Source organism: Agelaius phoeniceus, chromosome 4, assembly GCF_051311805.1.
Source record: "Agelaius phoeniceus isolate bAgePho1 chromosome 4, bAgePho1.hap1, whole genome shotgun sequence".
Lineage (NCBI taxonomy): Eukaryota > Metazoa > Chordata > Aves > Passeriformes > Icteridae > Agelaius > Agelaius phoeniceus.
This window is the reverse complement of record NC_135268.1, coordinates 2,452,788-2,471,010: the sequence shown is the minus strand read 5'-3', so window position 1 is coordinate 2,471,010 and position 18,223 is coordinate 2,452,788. Positions and strand designations below refer to the sequence as shown.

The 18,223-nt window shown below is 39.2% G+C and overlaps 1 protein-coding gene across 2 annotated transcripts in view; it reads right to left on the bottom strand.

Moving 5' to 3' along the window:
• The window catches only part of LOC129120450 (bifunctional heparan sulfate N-deacetylase/N-sulfotransferase 3), a 52,463-nt gene that overhangs the window by 9,268 nt on the left and 24,972 nt on the right, over positions 1-18,223 (bottom strand). For both annotated transcript variants that reach the window (XM_054633058.2, XM_077176717.1), the window contains exons 4-9: positions 17,997-18,151; positions 15,017-15,202; positions 12,460-12,588; positions 3,238-3,420; positions 1,631-1,727; positions 658-781 (exon numbers count right to left, since the gene is read on the bottom strand). In XM_054633058.2, the coding sequence (XP_054489033.2) occupies positions 658-781; positions 1,631-1,727; positions 3,238-3,420; positions 12,460-12,588; positions 15,017-15,202; positions 17,997-18,151 (874 nt within the window). The remainder of the gene's footprint in view (positions 1-657; positions 782-1,630; positions 1,728-3,237; positions 3,421-12,459; positions 12,589-15,016; positions 15,203-17,996; positions 18,152-18,223) is intronic.

Sequence of the window (18,223 nt, the reverse complement as noted above, 5' to 3'; positions counted from 1 at the left end):
TTTCATGCTGCAGTGCTTTACAGTGCAGCACTTGGGGAAAACAGAGGAATCAGGAGTGACCTTCAGGTGCAGCTGTGCCTGGTGACTCCAAGGGAGCCACAGTGAGTGTGGCAGCAGGGACACAGGCTCTGTCTCAGCACCACTTACTGACCCACACAGACACATTCTCCTAATTACCTGATCTTCAAAGAGCATTTTGAGAGGCTTTCCCTGTCCCCATTTTTTATTATTTACATTATTGCTACTGCTATATTCTACTTAAAGGAAGAAATGCCTCTTCCTGATAGTATCTTTGTTTTTCTCTTAAGAAATAAGATTTCCAGCAGGAAGATAACTTTTGTGTCCATATAGCCAACCACCAACCATTACTGTCCCACTTTCAAAGGCATGTGTAACAAGAAATACATTATTTTGTTATTCCTCTGCAGATAGTCATATCTGGATATTTACAAGAAAGCCTCACAAAAATTAGTGCATTTAAGATATTCTGTAGTAAGATCATTATTCACTTGCATTTACTTCTCATTTCAGAAAGACACTGAAGGTTATTTCTTATCTCACTTTATATATGCACAGTTACCATTACCAACAGTAATGTCATTTTTCTATTGTTCACAATATATAAACTTTTAGATTTATACTAATAACCCATCTTACCAATCAATCCCCCTGTGGTAGTTATTTCTATTAAAGAACTGTACCTCCTCAAAGGTTTTTGGGCTGGGGGAGTTACTAATGATGGAAGGATGCATGATCAGGAACAAATACAAGGCTGTAGTACCTGCAAATAGGATAAAAGTCCAAGATTTAAAATAAAAACACACACACACACATATTTTTTGGGCTGCAGATGGGACTAAATCAGCTTTATTCCATTTCAACTCACTGAGGGGATGTCGATTTATGTCACATAAGATCCTGCACTTTCTGAGCTTTTAGAATTAGGACATATTAAGAACTGTAATTAGTTAATACAGACAACTGAAGTACCAGTGTTGAAATCTGTTTTTCCAAATTAAAATAGTCTGTTTTAAAAAACAATGATTTATGTATATGAGACTGTCACAAAAATAATTTTAAAATATGTTGCATTCAGTAGCTTTGGGGATTGGTGAAGATGAAAGGAATTTTGCAATTTTCTGATCACAGAGAACAAAAATAACCATTGAGTAAATTTATAAACTAGTGCAATCTTGTAATTAAAACTGCCCATTAGGAACTTCTTGACTTGAAAAAAATGCCAAGAAATAGCAATATTCTATAAACAAGACACACACAAGAACTTGCAATTCAGAATCCAACCCATTTGAAAGATGTCTCTGTCCTGTCCTTTTCTTTCTTCCACTTTGACAAGAGCTTGTCTGTCTTGTTCACCTCTTTATCAAAGTTTACTCACTTTGACATAAAGCCCAAAGAAACCTGAACACGCCTGAACCCTGCATTCCCAATGTGTACTGACTGCTGTTGTGATTTACATGATTTAAGCTACGTTAGCATGGTATTCAAAAATAAAATAATGCTGTTGGATGATCAAGATCTCTACACAGCAGCCTGAGTCAGCAGTGATTAATTGTTTTATGTATCTGAACTTACACACAGCCTATCTTGTTGGAATAAAAGAAAATCTCACCAGTTTTCTGGGGTCCTACAACCAAGAATTTTGGTAACCGATCACAGGTTTTTTCCTTAGACCAGATATCTTTGTGCCGTTTGTCATCACAGGGGTTCTAAAACAGAGAAGAAAACTCAGAGTTTCATTGGCAATCACATCTGAAAAGGTTCATATATAAATTATCTATTTTTCACCCATGAACAAAAATTCTTACCAAAAATTATTTTTTCTTATGACTGAAAACCAATGCATTCCAGAACTATTCCAGCAATTCTGAATGCTATTTCCAATGTAACCAGGTCAGAACCTGATTCGCTTAAAAGTCTGGAATTTTTTTAAGGAGAAGCATGTTGAAGAAATATATCCTACACATATATAGTTGCCCCATTCCTGTAACAGCTACCATACTACATCTGCTGCATTTTAAAACTAAAAGAGTAAGTTTATTATGATTTAAGGCTTTCTATTCACAAATACATATTCTGATCTTGCATTTCAAATCAGTACCTAATATTAATCTTTGCTGCTTCACAATTGAATCAGTTTAAATTTGTTCTGGAAATGCTACTCACAAACAATTTTTGACACTGGTTTGGCAATACTGCACCGAGATGAAGAGAATTATCTTCACATACCCCTCAGAGGCTTTAAGAATATATATCTGTATTCAAAATCACATCAATTATGGACAAAATACACCACATAGAGTATGTCTTGCTCGCTGTAACTTAAAAATGTCTTTTTTATAACTATAATTCTAAGTAATTACAATTTTCCAAGTAATTTGGCTACAGGCTAATTTCCATTTTAAAAATTATTCTCAGTATTATGCAAAATCCTTGACATTTCCCCCTCTAGTTCAATGTTTTATTCAAAACCAGCATGAATTTCAAGATGCATATTTAAGTACAAATTTGCAATCTCCGACCCTAAGTTGGAAATTCAATATTCAGCACTGGAAAACATTTTAGTAAGCAAGCTGAAACGCATTTTTATGTTTGATTTAGTAAAGTTTGCTCCTTAGAGTATTTCCACCAAGCCACCTTAAAAAGATTTTATTTGGGTTAATATTATCACTGTCAGGACTCGGGTATCTACAGCTTCTTGGCAAACTTCTTCCTTAGGCAGCTCCCAACCTACTGTGAATAACTTCTGATTATCTTATCTATTTCCACTTGGCTAATTAGGGTATCCATGATCTTAATGCTATTTTCTCTTTTTGGATGCTCTCTTCTCCTTACACACTTGGAGAAAAACTCATTTCTTCAACTGCTAGAAGATGCATATAAATCTGCCTGTCAAAGGCTTTATTCCTGTTAGTTCCAAAAGGAGAAGAGAAATAACACAACATGCACTCGCCTGCCTTTCCCCACATTTTTGAAGGCAAGTAGTGTCACAAATAAAACAAAATAAAGATAATTTTAGTTGTGCATCCTAACGCATATTAATTACACGGCCTCTAACAAGTGACGGGGACCACAAGCGCATCCTGAAGCTTCAGTTGCCTGTTTTATGGAACTAACTTAAAAATATACTGCTTTTCTCAACAAGAACCTGAAACAAAGAATTAAAAAAAAAACACAACACCAAGACAATTTTTTTCTGATCTCTTGCTCAGCCTTCACCTGCCAGAGAGGGTCCTTCTGCTCAGGGAATAGCTCAAAATACTTGTGAGCCAGCTGGACGGGGGGCAGGGTTTGCAGTTTCAGGTTTGTCCAGGTATGCACGAAGTTGGCCAGATTGACAAAGGTGTACAAGCCCAGGCGGTCGTTGCCGTAATTGGACAGGTGTGTCATGAAGATGCTGATCTGTGGAGACAAAACGAACAGCACACCTCGAGCCCCTGCACCGCTAGATGGCAATGCAGCCCCAGGGAATGGAAACCTCATCATCCACACTTGGCTCTTTGGGCAGCAAACCTCACCCAGGTCTGGGATCACGCTCGCACAGCCCAAACCTCACCCAGGTTTGGGATCACGCTCGCACAGCCCAAACCTCACCCAGGTCTGGGATCACACTCACACAGCCCCAACCTCACCCAGGGTTGGGATCACACTGACACAGCCCTTACTACCCTGGCCCCTCACTGAATCACTTCTTTCTGCTCAGTCAACTCAATGCAAGCAGTGAGGAAATGGCTGGACCAGGTGCCATGAGCTCTGTGAGCTGCAGGATGTGCAGTGCTACCCTGGGCTTGAGCAGCACTGACAGAACCTTTATGTGCACTCACTTGATGGCACACAGCAAAAACAGTGCCCACTGCTTTACTTTCAGGGGAATAAAAATGCAATGTTAAAAATATATATATTTCTGAATATAATATAATACAATACTGTACTAAAACATATCTGTTTATAATATAATTTCTGATTTCATAGAAGAGTAAAGCCGTCACAGACCAGGGAAGCAGCTGAGCTCTATTGCTGTGACTTTAACATGCAAAACAGACCAAAAAAATCTGAAACCTGAGCACTTTCAAATAACTGCATGGAATATTCCCAAACAAAAAACACCAAAAGTTTGAAGGCTGCTGGTATGTTACTTTCCCACTATCTTACTACGAAGGTGATACGCAGATAGACCCTCCCATTCCAGCTCTTGCTCCAACTGCACTTCTGCACACCCAATGGAAGCAGTGCTTCCATGAAGGTTTCTCACAGGAAGGGCATTTTTGGATACACCTAAACTGAACAGGTGAACAGAGCAGGGATGCACAGACTGCAAGGAAGGGCTGCAGACAGAACCCCCTCTTTTTCTACAGTGATCCCTTTCCAAGGAAATTTTTCACTGATGCAACAGTCTGCTCTTGCACTGAAATCTGCAAACCAGTGATTTCGTTCTTTACATTTTTTTTAAGTAGAACTCCCCCAAGATAAACTCTCCAGACCCTTAAAAAAATTTCCCTTAAAAAAATTAGAAACATGACTCTTTTTATAAATAAATCTGCTAATGCCATGAATGAGCAATTTCTATTTAAAGTAAAACCTGAAGTAAGCCGCTTCAAAAAAAGAAAAGCTTATCATGGTCAGAATGCTGAAATTAGTTCAGGAACTGAAGTTAATATTTTGTAAAGGAATTCCAGTCCTTAGCTTAAGGAAAGAAAAGGAAAATAATGAAAAGCTGGTATTTACAGTAAAATCAGAAGATACACAGTGCTAAATCACTAGGAGATGATCTTTCTTTGTGGCTAGGGCTGAGACTGAAAACCCCTTCCCTTTAGGCACCAGATGTGTAACCTTTTCAAGTTTCCTTTTTCATCTCAGTTCTCAAAGCAGGAACAGCGCAGCCACAGGACCACGTTGTTCTCACTAAAGTCGCAATCAGCAGGTTTCCATAAAAAAGGTTAACCTGCTTTCCTGACAGCCCCTTTCTTTCCTACATGTGGGCTCAACTCTGACATTTTAATGTCAATTCACCTCCTGGCAACTCCTTACTTGCCAACGGATACTGCACTGCCATGAAAGAAAAAGCAGAAGAAGTTGAAAAGATTGCTAGTTCAGGGAAAATATAATTATTCTTTCCCTGAAAAGAATATCACTGTAATTTCAAGAATGCCAGTACAGGCTCAGAAATTGACTGGACATATCATCATAAATAATTTCCAGCATATGAAATTGTGTCAGTGAAGGGGAAAAATTACCCGAGACCTAAGCTCCCATTTTAGTTATATTTTTTAAGTCAAATACTTCATGGTTAATTATTTACAGCACAAAAATGATCAAATGCTGGTTGAAAACTTTAATGGCTGAATCTTTTAAAAAATCCATACTTAGCCAAGAAGATACATGACTTTACATTGTAGAAAAAGACTCTTCTAGATGGCATCATAAATATCAGAGATCAGCTGAGAGGGATGGTGGATCACTCCCCACTTCCCTGTGCAGAAGGATGGGGACACACACCAATCCCCTTCCATCTGCAGGTGGTGCCATTTCACACCAGCACAAAACATAATGATGATTTTTCCCTTCCATACTGGGTTTATGATGCTGTAATTTGCTCTATCATACCATGTTCTGAGTCATTCAAACAAGTTCTAATTAACAAGGATCATTATTCTTTCTCTGCAACTAATAGCATGCTTAAGATTTACTCTCTTGCTTCTAAAGATGTACTCTCTTGGAACCACCATCCTTTTAGGATTCCTTTAGGAGCTCTAAAAGGAATCCTTTGTGGCCATGTCCCAAGGCTAGACCCAGTAAATAAGACTATTTCTTCAAAAATCTTCCACCTCTGGGAAACGCTGTAAAATACAAACAGAACTTCATATATTTCTTTATTCCTCCTTCAATAGGGAAGCAGCTGTGAATATACTTATATTTACTCTAACAAGCATTTTAACCTCCCTTTCAGATAAAAAGAGCTGATTTGATTTTATTATTTCCAGCACTCTTCTCAAATCATTTCTTTCAGGCATCTCAGCATTTTCTTTATTTCAGTGCAGAAGGATCACCCTTTTTTAGCTGTTCCTCATAAACAAACCATCATCTTGGTTGCACTTCAATGCACACTCTCCACGGGATTTAATATCCTTCACAGGGGAACTGAAATGGAATGCAGACAGTTTTTAAAATGATGGTTTGGGACTAAATCTGGCCTCTGGGCAGCAGCTCCTTTGCTGCTCTCACACATTTTCAGATCAGAGCTGCAAAGGTGCTCTCCTGTGCTCTGCCTTCTCCTTCAAGCTTCTCCTCAGGATTTTCTTGTTCCCCAGAGTGAAAGGGTCTAAGTTTCATTTGCTCTCCTTCCTGAGTCCTGATCTTATTTGGGATTCTGTCTGGTACTGCAGAAATGTAGGGAAATGAGAACAAGCAGTCAGGAGAAAGAGCTTTTATTTTTTTGACTGCTCATTCCATACAGTTTATTTCCTTACTACAACATTTCCCAGTTAGAGGCAACAGCTTCTAGGTCAACAAACCAGAGCTGAGACTCAGAAGGAGCTGCTGCTATTAAATCCTGTCTCAGGAAAAGATGAACCAGCATGATGATGATACATAAATTAGATGATCTAATTTATGTATCAAGAGCAGAGAGATGCTTGATAAACAACTTACACAGAAGGAAACAATGCAACAAGTTACCCAACTTCTAGTGATGGATGTTAGCTGGCTGGGTATTTTAAAAAATACCGATCACTACAAAATCAAGATTATGAGGATGCTGCACCTATGGAAAATATACAAGGACACTACTCAAAGCAAGCTTCTGGAGTCTGAGGAACAGCTGCTGTTTTCTGATAAAATAGAGGTGTCTGCCTCCCAAAGGAATGATATTGCCATTCCCAAGAGTGACTAGCCCTTCCTAGGGCCCCTGGCTTCTTCAAGGAGTCTCTCTTAAGCTGCCAGGATCAGACCCCAGAGCAGAGAGATTTTTTTCAGACATCAACTGCAGCAGAAAGGGAAGTGGAGGGAAGTCTGAGACTTGCAGGACATGGATGATCTTGAAGATTTTAATTATTTTGGCATTTCAAATCTACAACTACAAGAGCTGGTATTAAAAAAAAAATAGGTAATGAACACTTATTACATACTGGACACTTATTTTTTAACCATATATAGATCTATTGCAGGCAATTCCAAATTGAATAAATTCCTACTAATCAAACAGTCATCAAGGTACTTTAGTCACAGGCACTATGTCACCCTCCCATCTGTGCAAGAACATTACAAGTAGCATTGAGGCCACCCAACCCAATGAAATTATGCACAACCCTTCAAATTGAAGTTAAATTATGATTGACAATTAATTCTGTGGTCTCAGCCAGGTACTCACAGCAGATGTATTACCAATTTGGAATATTGCTGCTATTTCAGCTGCTGAGCACATGTTTACAGGCCATGAGAGTACATGCAACTCTCACAACACCTATATTCCAATTAATTTGGCATTGTGCACACTGTTTGCAGTTCTGCTATTGTTTCCAAGTTACACCAAACAGTTTTGTTTCAGCTATTCACAGTCAGTAACAGCAGGTTTTGCTCCATTAGACTGCCAAAGTGATGGAACAACAAATCAGAGCAGAGTCTACATTGAATAAGTATTTTTAATAGGTGAAAGACAGTCCTTTCAGACCTGGATGCTTGCAGAAAAGCTGTGTTCAATTCCACCACGGAGATTCCAGCTTGCAAGTCCCTCTTTAGCCCTGAGGTTGTCCTGCTGCTTTCACAGCTGCCATGGACCTGCCCACTCCATTTACACAGTGGTGTCTCCACCATAAATACAATGGAGCCAGAGAAGAGTTATGAGCTCAAACAAAATCATCTATTTGATGTAGTTCTGAATTGTTGATCTGACAGGCAGGAACCTCAAGTTTATTTTCTGCTGCTGCTGCTCATTCCCCTGCTGACTGAGTAATGGTACTACTGTTCAAAAGACTTGCTCGACTTTAAACCACTGGCACAAAGCTTTCCATTCAAGAATTTTAAGGATCACAGAAGAGTAAAGAATTCTGATTGCCACAGTTTCAATGCATTTCCTGCCCACTGTTAGAAGGAATCAGCTCTAAAGAGACAACTATTCTCGTCTGTTCCACAGCCCCTCCACACTGACTGTTCACTTGGGAATTATTTTTTCCTTTCTTATTCCACCCACAAAATACCAGACTCTGTCTGGCTTTTATGGGTGGGTTTTGAAGAACAGATAGGAAAGCAAAGAATGCTTGTGCTCTGCAGTCAGCCAAAATGCTTGGCCAAACTGATTTCTCCCCCTGCCCCAGCTGATGGCAACTATTGCTGGAGTTACAGGCATGAGAGGACAGAGGAGAGATGGAATTGATGCCTTTCTCACCCATGAAATGGGGTAAGCCTGTCAAACTGAACCAACTTTCCTGCTTCTTACACTCACTACAGTTAAATATGAGGCTGTGCCAAGCAAGATGGACAGAAAGGGAAGATCTGAGTCTGAGTGTCTTTGATTTTGATTTTCTTCTACAGTGCCAGTTCAGGGTCACATTAAGACACAGCAAGTTCTGCTGATGCTCATACAAATCCTCTCATTTTCAGTGCTAAAGGAGATAATTCCTCCCTTGCTGCAAGTCAATTAGCTTAATAACAGCTCTACTCACTGCAACTGGGGAGAGGTAAAAATTAGAAGAAAATAATACTTAGAACTGAACGCACACAAAGATTACAATTATTTTAAGATCAGTCAAAGTGCCTAAAGCATTAGCAGCCTTTCCTCTTCATCAGCACTGCTGTAACCACGTCAAGAGCACACAGCTGGCTACACATTAGTTTCATTGTTGGGCTGTCAACCATTTGAAGGCTTTCACCAAATTCCTCTCCACAGGGCATTTTCCCTTTCCATCTGCAGACACACAGTACTTTGCAAGGAAGTGCATGTAAGTGCACGTAACGCAATTACTGCATTCTGTTTCTTCTTCTTAGGGGCAGAAAAGGTACAGAAAATTTTATGAACTGTTGGTTACCCTTCAACATTCATCTCGTAGGATAGAAAAGCTCCAGATCTGTATCTCCTGCAGTTCAAAGGATCTGAGAAGCAATGGTACAGTTGACAGCAGTGTCTATAGCGACCTCTTCATTATACATAGCTCAAAACCTAATGGCTCACTTGCTACAAGGGACACATTTAGGAAACTGGGACAATTTTGCTCTAAGACACACTGAACAGAAATTTGTTTTACTAATCCAAGAACTTCACTGCATATTGCAGAGAGAGATGAATCTGAAATCACTGAAGATTCTAACTAGTTTATCAGGAAAAACGCTTGCTAAAATGTTTTAAAGACGGTACAGTGGTATGAAAAGCTGTAACTATGTGAGACAATGAACCAGAGATGTGTCTGACTGGATAAAACACTCATCACTATGTGCTCCTACAATGCACGTTTTCCTTGCAGCTTTGCCCCAGAATTCTGTGGCTAAATCAGTGCAAGTCCCTCAACCTCCCTGTGAGTTATTCAGCTGATAATGTGGGAGAAATGATGCCAGTACACCAAGAATACAGGCTGCTGAAGCTTGCTTTTTCTTTTCCTGTGAAACATTTTGTGCAAGATCCTGAGATAGCACGATCTTGCCCAAGGGCTGCTGCAGCCAGCAAGATCTTTAACAGGAGATAGACACAAAAATATTACTTGAAGATTGGGTAATAGTGCTCTCTTGGTGCTTGGGCTCTTTTTCAGCTTGGTGGCACTGGAGAATTTGGGATGGCTTACAGGAATAGTGGTCAGGATCAGGTCCCAGCCACCAGTGCAGGGGTACCAATGGAAACCACAGGAACACAACCTGCCAGCCATGAGATTTGCTGCTCCTCCACCAGTCCAACTGCTGGTTCCCAGTTCCACAAACTGGGAAGCATCTGCAGAGCAGCATTTCCTGAGGCCTTCCATACCTGCAAAACACCTGCTCTGGGAACAGGGCCATACCACTGGTTCTCAGTACAAAAACTCACAGCTGCACACACAGTCCTGTGGTTTTTGTGGCTTATCCTGCACATGGTGGTTGATCAAGCACACTGTAAGGAGGCAGAGACTCTCTTACACCACTGCACAGCCAAAGCACTGAGAAATGTTGGGCTTCATTCTTAGGGGCACTTATTTCAGAGTAGGGTACTCAGCTCCTGACGTCTCAGCCTGGCAACTTACACTTCAAAAATGATATTCACTTCCAAATTAAATAGAATGAAGAAATTTTTTAAGATTAACATTTAATCCACACTCACATTTTCCAGGTTTGGAAACTAACTACTTATGTACTCATTATTGAGAACATTGTTTAGCTGACACTGTAATGATTCATGGGTGGTGTTTTCTCTTAGTTTTGTATCAGTGAAAAATAACATTTTGAAAATGCCTCATAATGGAATTTTTGCATCCTCTCAACAGCTGTGTGTTTCACATAAAGAAAACATAGCAATTTTAATGAAAACACAAGAAAGCTTATGAAATCCAAAATGCTACTCCATAATCAGAGAGACTCCTAAAGCTACTTAGTCTTCATTTTAATGCCTAAATCCTTGCCCAACTTGGACTTGCAAACTATGACAAATACACGCAAAACCTAAAGCCCACAAATATAAAAACCTCAGTCTTTAAACTGACTATGTGCCAGGCTAATGCTTAGAACCCTCAGGAACTGTTCATAGGCAGATATTTAGAAACCAGATGCATTGTCTTTCAAAGGCATTCCTCAGAAGGAGTCTTGGGCAGATTTTAGCATAATATTCATTTACAGTTATATTTAGAAAACACTGCATTTAGCTTCTGTTCTTTTAGCCTGTGTTGTATTTGGGATACCATAATTTTCGGAAGTAGGTGATCACACAGTCTGCACAGCAATGCATGAATCAAAGACCTAATTGTGATGTGTAAAAAGACATTACTGCACTCACATTCCAGGATGTCAGGCAGACATGATCAAACCTCCATGATGAATATCAAAAATCAGGGATGTTCCACTACTTGTCTTCCCTTCCATTCTCTTCATTCTCTTCATTCTTTTTATTAAAGAGGCTTATGCCTCAAGCACTCATATTAAATTTTGCTGTTTCCCTACATTGTAAAATAGTTTTTGGCTGTTGTGGCTGCATTTCAAGGTGGAAAATATTGTTCTGTGCCTTCCTCTAATTTGGTCACTGAGTAACTTCTAGTCAAAACCCACATATTGCCAAAGGATTGCTATGGTGCCAATACCCTCCTCACCCAGTGAATTTTCCAGGTCTTAGCTCTATTAACCTGGGGTTGGAAGGAGATGGTCTTGAAGGTCCCTTCCACCCTAAACTATTCTATGACTGATTCTATGCTGTGCCTGGAATGACACACATCATCAAAGCCAGGACTGCAACACTGCCACCCCCCAGAAGGGAAACCACACGTGTGCTGAGCAAGTTTATATTTCCCAATTCTGCTATGTGAACATGAAAAAGGGGAACAGAACACAGTAACTGCTCCCAAAGAGCCAAAACTATAGCCTGAAAGAATCTGGGGTTTGCAAAATACACCTCCATATAAATTGCTGAAGTAGCTTTCAGAAATGGTTTCCCCTTTGGACTGCATTACATTGCAGAAGATTAAAAAAGGACACAAAATATTAAGGCTTATTCAAAAAAATATTCAGGTTATTCCAAAAGATTTGAGTAGAAATATGTTTTGTTCCCTTTGGTGTTCCCAGTGACTACATCTCCATGAAACAGCAGAATTTTATTGATATGTTTGATTTGGATCCCAAATGAAAGCCTCATCTAGAAGCTTGTCTAAGAGGTCAGTTTGGAGGCAGCTGACCTAATCCCACACCATTCTGCAGTACTACGCTGCTCTCTTCTGTCCGTGCTCTGTAGTTTCAGTGCCTCACTTCTTGTTTATCTTCCATTAAAGAGAAATGAAAGGTTAAGCAGATATGGTTCATTTACTCAGATATTTTCTTTCAACTCTGTGGTTCTTCTACTTGGATCTCTTTGAAGCTGCTATGAGAGAGCAACTGAAATTTCTCAAAACTGACTGGAGCCCAAGCATTCCTTGCTTGCAGCCTTCTCACCTCAATAAGTGCTCCCAACACTTTGGCACAGCAGAGAAACGAACTTTACCTGAGATACTCACAGCAGTTCTTCACAATCCAATTCTTTGACATATTAAATCTCAGGGAGGGGTCTTATTTCATGCAAAAAGTAAAGAACAAGAGAGGCTGGCACTGCTGCATTACTAACAACACAGATGTCAAAAAAAGGTGGAGACTGCTTTGCACAATTAACAGAGCATACACCTTAACTGAAATAACTGAAAAAGCAAAAGAACTCACTGTCAGTAACCAATACTGCTGATCAGCCCTGGAACATTCAGGAACTTTTTCTTCAATTACTTTTTAAAAAACATTTAAAAATTCCACTGTACTTACTGGATTGAGAACCACTGTGAAGAACAACTCTCCTCCTTGAATACTTTTGTCTAATTCCTTTGGACCTCCAGGATACTCTTTATAGAAAATGGTGTGGGTGAATAAGCCACAAGTTTGCCTAGGAAGCACCTGAATTTATGAAAAACACACGGAAAATTCAAGAGCTTATACTTTTAATGAGATTATAAAAGTCAGAGAAGTAACAGATAACTGCTGGGTCTATTTGTCCTCTCAACTTTGCTGGAAATCAATACTGATCTAAATGAATTATTATCACTAAAATCGTAGCATCCAAAAATTCATCATATTTTGTTTGAAATTGGAGACTGATCTCTATCACCAAATTACAATTCTGGAGCCTCCTCCAACTCATTCTGTCTCTAACACCTCATCCTAAATCCAAGTATTTGAAGTCTAGAGTTTTAAAATAATGTGAAAGATAATCTAAAATATTATCAGTCTATATTATATCAATCAGTTCCACTTTTATCTGAATGATGGCTTCGTTGTAAATTCAAACTGTAATTGGAAAGGCAAATTGGGTTTTCTTTGGCTTAGGCATCACGACCATTAATTCTACTCTGACACATGGGAAATTTGCCAGTAATGCTCACCTTATAAGAAAGATTTACTTCTCATTCAACTGTGCTGATTTTTTAAGACTGGCTGAAATATGTAGTACAAGCAAAACTATTTTTAAAAACATTCCAAGAACAAATCTTTTGAATATGAACTACTAAATGCAGTTATGTTTTTCATCAGAAACTCAAAATATTTTCTCCTGAATTCAGATAACAATTTACTGGAGATTATTTCAATTATGTCTATTCCTTCTGGAAAATCAACAGCTGAGTATGGATGTTCATGTATAATGCTTAACTGGGATTCTTATGATGGATTAACTTTTTAAGCATACAAATGCCTTTTTTAACACTGGCTGTGGTTTTGTAGATACTCTTTATTTCTTGCAGTTCAATTTCTCAACATGTTTTTTCTTGTGACGTAGGGAATACTGTGATCATGAATTGTAAATTGTGTTGTCAGAAAATGTATGGAATTTGTACATCTGCTATAGACTTGCCTAAGTTTTAAAAAACCTTTGGATTTCATAGAGGAAATATGAGAACAATTTTTCACAGAGGCAGGGAATGAAGCTGTACTGGATGGGAGGTGCTCTGACAAATCTTACACAGCAATGTTCCTACTGAGTGTGTTCATTACTATTAGCCTGCAGATGTAAAATATTGATGCATTTGCCCTGGAGAACTGAAAGCTTGAGACTCCCTGAACAGGTGGTTTTATGAGACTGCTTTTGGAAATGGATTTTTGGCTGCAGCGTCCTTGTGTTAAATCTCATTATGTGTCTTCAAATGACGTGTTTTTACAAATATTTATGGAAGGGATTTTTGGAGATTCTGAGTCAATCTGTCTTCCCCAAATGCTTTGTGCTCCCTAAGCACATCCACACACCCATTATTTCACACGCAATGATTGCTTTGAGGAGTACAAACTGTAGCTCAACCCTATATTGGTGTCAGTTCTGTTCCTAGATTTCTGGAGATCATTTTCATTTGCTTCACCCAAAAATAGATCAAAATGTTAAAATACTACTGCTTAGCTTAGGGAAGTGGTATCCATGGCAACGCAAGAACAATACCAGAATTCTGTTCTAAGTGTCGTGCCAAGGCTCTCGACCTCCCCAAAGTGCCTGTTGCAGCCAGAGGTACAACAGGACCCCATTCACTGCTCTCCCACACGCTCCAAAAGAAAGTTACTTGGGAAGATGCCACCAAGTATTTTGGAAAGCTGTTTTGAAACAGTTCTGAGGTAATACTGATGAGATGTGAACCCGAAATAGCCTCCATCCCAGTGCCCAGATGGAAACAGCACAAGCCTTCCACGTCAGTTGGGTACAAGCCCTTCCTTTGGAAAACGTGGCTGTGACAGCGCTGGGAGTTAGGAAATTCAGGAAAACAGTGGGATTTGAGAGCACTTTGGTAGCCTGGAGGTGGTGTGGGGGGTGTCTTCCTTCCCCACAGCTCCTGAGGCTCTGGGTTAACCCAGGCTGCAAAGCCCAGCCCGTATTTGTGTATGGCAGGAAGCCAAACAAGGGCAACCATGCACAGTTCATAGGGAAGACAAAAACATGTACCCAGCCAGATCCAGATTCTGAGGTGGCATAATCTGGCAATACTCTTTTGCAGCTAATGGTACCATGCAAATTTAAAACCTGAGAGAAATCTAACCCAGCATATTGTGTTAAATGATGCAAAATTGAGTTTTTGCTTGAGCTCTCTGAACCAGCATTAACCGCAGGACTAGAACAGTTAACAGCCTGTTAACTGCTGTCAGCAGGGTGCCACCTTCATCAGCAGAAATATCACCAGCAACAGCCTGATTTTAATTAACAAGGCACTGTGAAATATACCTTGCTACTTATGCATAGCAATGTGTGCTTCTTGCAGTGTGAACTCTCAGGATATCCTGCTTTTCCACTTCAAAGGAAATGGTTCATGAAATGGCAGAGTACAAAATGAACATCCGCAACACAACTCACCATGATGTTTTTGTGGATGAAGCCTCGTCTATACCTTGCAGGTTTCAGATGTGGGTATTCTTCTGTGCTGGTTACTCTGATGTTCCAGACCTTTTTCCAGGCATCATAAAGCTGAACATGTACTGGATAGACTCCTGAGTGGTGTGGAGCCACTGCATAGCCCAAGTCAGTTGGAATACCATGTTCCTAAAACATGACAGAACAATGGTTGCACTCAACAGTTTTAAGAAACTTAATGCTCTGGCATTTCTCAAATGCTTTGTTTGTGCAAGACCAAGAACAGGTCTGAAATTCAAATAACAGTAATATCAAAATATGATGATCTGGAAGGAGATGGAGGGCAGCATGGTGAAGATGAAACACACGATTTAAAGACAAAACCCTTTTAGAAAATATTTTTGTGAGTAGGCAAGGAAGAAGGATATAAATGCATTTTACATTGGTTTATTCAATCTACATGAAACAGAAAGCTGCACACTTTGAAGTTCTTGCAAGCAATTTGCTCACAAACTCTGATTTCAGAGAGATAACCACTGGCACATACTCAACACAACACATAGCATTTGGCAGCTACAACTACAAAACCACAACTTGCACTACACGTCCCTTCACAATTACTTGGATGAGGAGCTGAATTTCAGAGTCACTGCATTTCCCCTCTAGTCCATTCAAAAGACAAATCCATTTTCAAAAACCAGCTTAACTATTTCAGTGTCATATTAAAAATGGAAGACAGATAACCACTTGTAACAATCTACAGGCAGAGGCTGTACAGTAAACCCTTGTGTACCACATTTCCTATTTTTGAAGACTGCTGGCACTTATTGTGTGTACATACCTTGGTGCCATTACATTCTCTTCACACCCAATGCATTTTCCTTCAGGTGACCTTTCAAAGGAACAGTATATAGCAGATATTCCTTGTAGTCTGATCAGAGGAATCAATTTTGCCATGATTTAGGAAGACTGCCTTGGTACTGCCTTTGAATTCTTAGAGTTGTTAATATGGCTTGAATTGATACAGTCATCTTCACCATATTTCCTAATCATACTGTGTGTGCAAAGCATTGGCTGATAGCTGGACCTCTTCCTTTGAATAACCTAGGTACTAAGGAACATGAAAATCTCCAGAAAAATGGGTGTGTGATGTTAGCAAAACCATTCATTGTATGTAACAGACACGCCTGGTTCAATCACAGTGGAGAACCCTGAGTTCTTTATGTTTAAAGACTTGTGAAATTCTTGTTTGCCTTTAGGAATTTATGGCACACATAAAGGGCACCATGTGTATTCTGCCAAGCAGGAATGAATAACATCTGCCCTCCTGGTTGTACTGCACAAGAAGATAAAGAGCAGATACTCCATCAGTTACGCCGCTTTACACGATTTAATTCCATCACAGATAATCCAATTCTTCTTCCTTTTATCTTTCTTACTGCCCTTAAGCATGCATAAACATCAGAACGGAAAATATTCACAGATCATGTTAGAAATTGCATTCTCTAACATCCCACTGCATCTCCTTCATTTATCTATAAACAAAAGTCTGATTTTTAAGGCTTCTCCCCTCGAGTTTGACAATCGGCAGTAATAAGAACATAATCTAAATCTTTCACTCCAATAAGGGGCCTATCATCTTCAATGAATTAGTGTCTCCATTATTCCTCACTGACTGTTATTCCCCAGTTGAACATCTCCCACACAATACACACATTGAGTGAATAATGCACCAGGCATCAGCAATTTTGGCCTCTTTCAAAAAAGTGGCTACTTCGCTCTGTTATTAATTTAAGTGCTCTGAAGAAATGAAACATAGTGAGTAGCTTCATGTCTGTAGGTCTAAACATGAAAAAAATTAACATAAAATATCTGTAAGCATTAGAAGCATTGAAAGTAGTGAAGTAAATGGCAACTGCTGAAGTTACATAAACCAGGGTTGAAAATGCATTATCCTTATAACACTCTAACAATTACATCCTGCACATTAATCCCAGAGGATGTCTTAGACCACACAGAACTACAAGGACCCATTTGATTTCCAGGGGAGCTTGCACCAGTACACAGAATCATATTATAAGGGCAATTCTGGACACAAGACTTTTAAATTTTCAGGAATCTAACACCTACTGCAATCCCTTTTTGAAGGGAAACATAAAGCAGAGCTGTCCTGTGCTCAGTACAACTACAATTTACAGCAAACTAAGTGAAGTCTTTGTTTGAAAGAAAGCATGTGTCTCACTTAAAAGCCAAGATTTCAAATACAAACTTTAATTGGCTGATAGTCAGGTCTATCTTTTTCTCCTACACTCACTGACACATGACCATTAAGTGCATTCTTTGTTGCTCTGCTATTTCAAATCCCCCTGCTCCTTGCAGGAACAAAGCCATCACCTCCCAGCTAAAGAGCAACCAGTGGATTTCGAAAAGGAAGAAGTAAAATTAGGCTGTTGTAAGAGCAAAAGCAGTTCAGCAAACAAGTTATGTCTGCTGAGATATTTTGATACCAATAGGTCTTAACACCAGGCCCCCTCTTCAGACAAATAACATGTCTTATATATGGCAATTTTTGTTTATTGTATGAATTTAACTGTGATCTGTTTCTCCAATATCCTCAGACCTAAAATTTGTTTTGATTTTTTCTTACATTCTCACTGAAACATTTTGATTCAGAGCTTTGCTCTGAATTAGTATTCTATAGTATTATAGAATAATTAGTAAAGGCAATGCTTTTCAAAACAAGTTTACATAAAGTTGATGCAAAGGGAATATATGAGATGTTATTGATTATCACTGCAGAACTGCATCTTTGAAAATGTGGCACACTTACCTAACCCTAACATCCAGTGGTTTCACAAAGTCATTTGATACCTTTCAATGGAGTATTTATTCTTTCAGAAACTTGGGGTTTTTTTCCTAGTCTAAACAGAATAATGGTTTCCGAGTACCTAAATTAAATAAAAAATGCAGAAATATAACTCACTAAGGCAAATTTTTTGTTGAGGATCATCTGCTCCACCAGTGAGGACTCATTGTGGAAGAGGTGTGGCTGCATGTGACTCCACATGTGGGGAAACCACCAGAACTCATCCACAGATCTCAGCAGCAGGTCATCACCCTCATCCTCCTCCTCAGTCCCTGCAGAGGGAATTTAAAAAAAACAAAATCCCCAAACATTTCTGAAGTAAACTTTCTCCTTTTACTATATTT